General features: G+C 39.3%; 2 protein-coding genes across 3 annotated transcripts in view; both read right to left on the minus strand.

Annotated features, from left to right (window-relative positions):
* LOC109214013 (auxin response factor 17) overlaps positions 1 to 3,217 on the minus strand; it is a 10,708-nt gene extending 7,491 nt beyond the window's left edge. For both annotated transcript variants that reach the window (XR_002066100.1, XM_019377879.1), the window contains exon 1: positions 2,064 to 3,217. Coding sequence is in view for 1 of the 2 variants with exons in the window: in XM_019377879.1 (XP_019233424.1) it covers positions 2,064 to 3,104 (1,041 nt within the window). In the remaining variant the exon portion in view is untranslated. The remainder of the gene's footprint in view (positions 1 to 2,063) is intronic.
* Positions 3,218 to 3,621: 404 nt separating this feature from the next.
* LOC109214006 overlaps positions 3,622 to 4,138 on the minus strand; it is an 893-nt gene continuing 376 nt past the window's right edge. The window contains exon 2 of the mRNA XM_019377857.1: positions 3,622 to 4,056. Within this exon, the coding sequence (XP_019233402.1) occupies positions 3,622 to 4,056 (435 nt within the window). The remainder of the gene's footprint in view (positions 4,057 to 4,138) is intronic.

Here is a 4,138-nt window from a genome sequence, read left to right on the forward strand (position 1 = left end):
GGGGGTTGTTGGTTCCATAATGGATTTAATCTCCATTAATGGATTCAATCTTCTTTCCTAGTTTTTGTTACTCCGTAGACTAAATTTATCACTTACTATAATTTGATTGAACATTTGGCTGGAGCAGATCTGTTTGGTTTGGCTGAGTTTTATTGAGAAACAAAAAAGGAATCTCTCTCAGTCTCTGAAGTCCTGTCGTATTTCTGCTCCAATAATTCGATATTACCGTCTTCACTTGTTTCAATATTTTTGCAATCCTAATATCGTTTCACCCCATTTTTACTCTTCTCTAGAAATGGTCTTCACTTGTTTCTATATCTTTTTAATCCTAATATCTTTTCTTCCCATTCTAACTCTTCTTTAGAGAGCATCTGTTAAAGATGGCAAACATCTCCATGTCCAAAAGATAAACAGCATGAAGAATGGACAGATCACAGCAGATAGATTGTCTTGCACACGTTGTGCGTATACCTAACAGATGTCCAATGTTAGCCCTGCCACCCATTTGAGTGTTCAGCTTCAAAAATATAAGTAAAAACTTAATAACTATTAACCACTTAGCAGGAGATTTAATTGATTTAGAACAATTAATATAAATGCTATATGAACAAAACAATATTCTGCGAGCAACATACCTGACAATTACAAGTTGTAACAGATGGTAAATTAGAAGATATACAGGGATAGAAGAGGTAATAGCACAACATTAAAGAAGTTTATTCTACATAAAATGAGAAACATCAAATACAAATAAATGAAGCTACACTCGGAAACCAAAAACATGTCAGTTGATCTCTGTGAGCACTTTTTTATCTTTTTAATTTTGATAGGTTCCAAGATGAGCTCCTCTTACTAAAAAGTAGCTGGTCTCTGAGCTTTCCTTTGTCCTTCTATAATATACACTGTTACCAATCAAAAAAGAAAAGGACCAGAGTATTCCACTTAAGCTAACGAATATAACCTTCTCTTTTCTTTTTTTTTTTGCGAAATGTAAATATTTCAAGCAGAATATGAACTCATTTCCTCAAAAAAGATGAACATATATTCAGTTGGCTTATGTCATTTGTTTTAGGCATAGAACACTTCTTCAGAAAGAAAATGGAGTTCCAGTGCTCACTAAGAGAGATGGTAAATACAACAAGCTCATTTATTCTAATGAACAACATTAAGCCCAAGAACGAAACTAGGCCGAACCAGGAAATTTTCAAATCAATCATTGGAGGAAGTAAGTGCATAAGTAGGAATAACCAGAACTAATGTAACCGGGAAATTTTTTTGTACTTCCTCCTGTAAATGAGGTTGAAAAGACGATTACGATTATTGAAAGAAAGTTAGCCTTATTATCACGGATCACCTAAAAGTCCCAAGGACTCTGCAGGGTAAAACTCCATTAACTCTGTTAACCGATTGAGATTCACCATTATGCTAGCTGCATAAACTTTCAATTGCATTGAATGACATGACTATTCAGACACAATCGTAGCAATTAATTGCTGCATCCTCAACAGAATTTAATTGTGTAAGTGCTTAAGGACTAGAATCTCTTCCTTTAGAAAGTTTGTATCAAGTCGTTGCAAATGGATAGAGAAAACACTAAAAACGAGCCCTTAAGTTTGGTATACTCAAAGTAGTTCTTGTAAGATGAACAAGACTCTGTTTACTTGAACTGTAATGCTGATGAACACACTGTTACCATTTTCAAACACAAAAAATGTTTGGTTTACTCAAACAAAACCTGATTATCATGTGACGTACTAAAAATCCTCCACGTATGCCACACCGTTGCACTTTTCCGTCCAAAACTAATATAACCCACTTAAAAGCTCACCTGAACAATAAACTGTTCATTCCCAGAAAGCAGCAACTATGTGTGAAATGATAACAACGTCCCTTGACGTCAGATACGATAACAACAGCTTTGATCAGAAAAGAACACCAATGCAGTACCATAAACAGTTCCATGCTCAAATGACAATAATTATAACTAGTCCGCAATTCATACTATAATTTATAGACATATAACCAGAAATAAATCAACAGATAGCAACAGAATCATAACTTACCTGAAGCATTCGCCATGGAGAACCACGCCAAGGGCCACTTTGAGGCAAATTGACAGATGAAACAGTCCCTTGAAAGCAAGCCGTTCTAGATGAATCCTCCGTCTCCACAGCCATCTTAACCCTCATACCGACGGTCCAAAACACAGTTGACGACGCCTCTACCGCTTCTGCCCTCACCACAAAATCTGCCCAGCCTGCCCGAGGATAACACGACACCTCAAACGCCATTCCCCGTGCTGCCATTTCTGCTGCCTCCACAATCGCCTCCGTCGCCACACGCCCCTGCCCAGTCCTCCAACGAACTTCCCCGCCGCTACTGGTTTGTTCAGTACTTCTCAAAACAGTAGAATTCCACCTCTCGCAAATGTCGTTTCCTCGTGTGGCTCGTCGGACTCCGACGTAAAGTTCTCCGGTGTTAGTTTTCCGTGCGAAAACCGCGGAATCACCGGCGACGAGCTTTTTACTGTTGACGAACTTGCTCCAGCCGGTAGTTAGCAAATGCCGGCGAGGCGTGCCACGATAAATGTGCCGAAACTCCCATACACAACCATGAATATCGCGAATAGACAAATTCTGAACCGGCGGTTCAGCCACGAAATTGAGCCTAGGGAATATCGAATCAGCGCAGAACCGTGGCACAGAAAAACCTCCCCCATTGTTCGCATCCGAAGGTGTTAAAATCTTAACGAATGAAACGACTTCGTTTTCTGCATCCTCCACGTCACCATTCATATTCACAGCAACGTTGTTATTATCCTCGCTCTGGTTAATCGGAAGCAGGAAAATTTTAGCATAAGCCTCGTCGGTAACGGAATCAGCGAGAAAACGGACGGAGAGTACGCGACAGAGAATAAACGGAGGGATAAGAGAGGAGAGGAAAATAGGGGACCCACAGTTGGCGTGTTCGGCGTGTCCTTGCGGGAAGTAGTAAACCCTGGTACCGACGGTTGGGATTTCGACAGAGTTGCCGGCGATTGCTTTCCAGACTGTAGGGTCCACATCATTACTTACGGCGGGGACGGCGGTGGTTGAAGGCGGCATTGGTGAACGACGGAGTGCAGAGAGAATGTGGTGTGCGTGTGTGTATACTGTGTGTCTGAGAGAGAGAGATATTCAGAAAGAGTTTTTTTTGGTAGATATATAGGTGTATTGAGAGTGGAGTGGTCGGATTGCCGTTCAGGGGTCGGAAAGAGAAGAAGGAGTATAGTTTACCCTTGATTTTTGGTATTATTTACGAAACGAGGCACGACAATTTAAATGTAAATTTTGTACTTGCATTTCGGGGTGAGGGTGAGGAGGTTGTATTGACGCGAGATGGAGTTGCGTGGGGTTCACCTCCTTTGGGAAATATCCCGGATAAATTTGTTTATGCAAAAGATTTGAAAAAGTTAAAAGTTACTAATTGACTCCCTGCCCGAAAAAAAAAGTTAATTCCCTTTTTGTTGTACATAGTACTATTGCTATTGAAAGTCAAATAGGAATTTTTTTTTTCTTTACTATGAGTTTTTCATAATTTTTAAGCTGTAAAGAATATTACTTTTCATTGTACTATTGCTACTTAGTTTAATTNTTCCACTCCTAACCACTGGGAGAGTTTGTCTAAAATCACCACCGAAAACGACCACTTTTCTCCAAATAGAGCATTTGTATCCATTAAATCCTTCATCAGAATATCAAAAGTTTCTATCACTTTCTTTTTTGCCATAGATACTTCATCCCAGACAATTAGTTTTGCATCACGTATTAAAGTTGCAAGTGCGCTTTGATTACTAATATTGCAAGAATATTGTTCATCGATATCAATAGGAAATTTAAAACGGAAGTGAGCAGTTCGTCCTCCTGGGAGGATCGAAGCTGCAACACCTGAACTTGCTGTTGCTAAAGCGACAAAACCTTTTGATCGTACAGCAGCTAATAAAGCACGGTATAGAAAAGTTTTTTCAGTTCCTCCAGGTCCATCAATGAAAAATGCCTCTGTATTTGTAAGAAATATCTATAAGATCGTGTCATACGTCTTTCGTTGTTCGATTATTTATTTCTCTCTAAGAGACTAATCTTCTTCTACTAACTATGAT

This window comes from Nicotiana attenuata, unplaced genomic scaffold (assembly GCF_001879085.1).
Source record: "Nicotiana attenuata strain UT unplaced genomic scaffold, NIATTr2, whole genome shotgun sequence".
In the NCBI taxonomy this organism is placed as follows: domain Eukaryota; kingdom Viridiplantae; phylum Streptophyta; class Magnoliopsida; order Solanales; family Solanaceae; genus Nicotiana; species Nicotiana attenuata.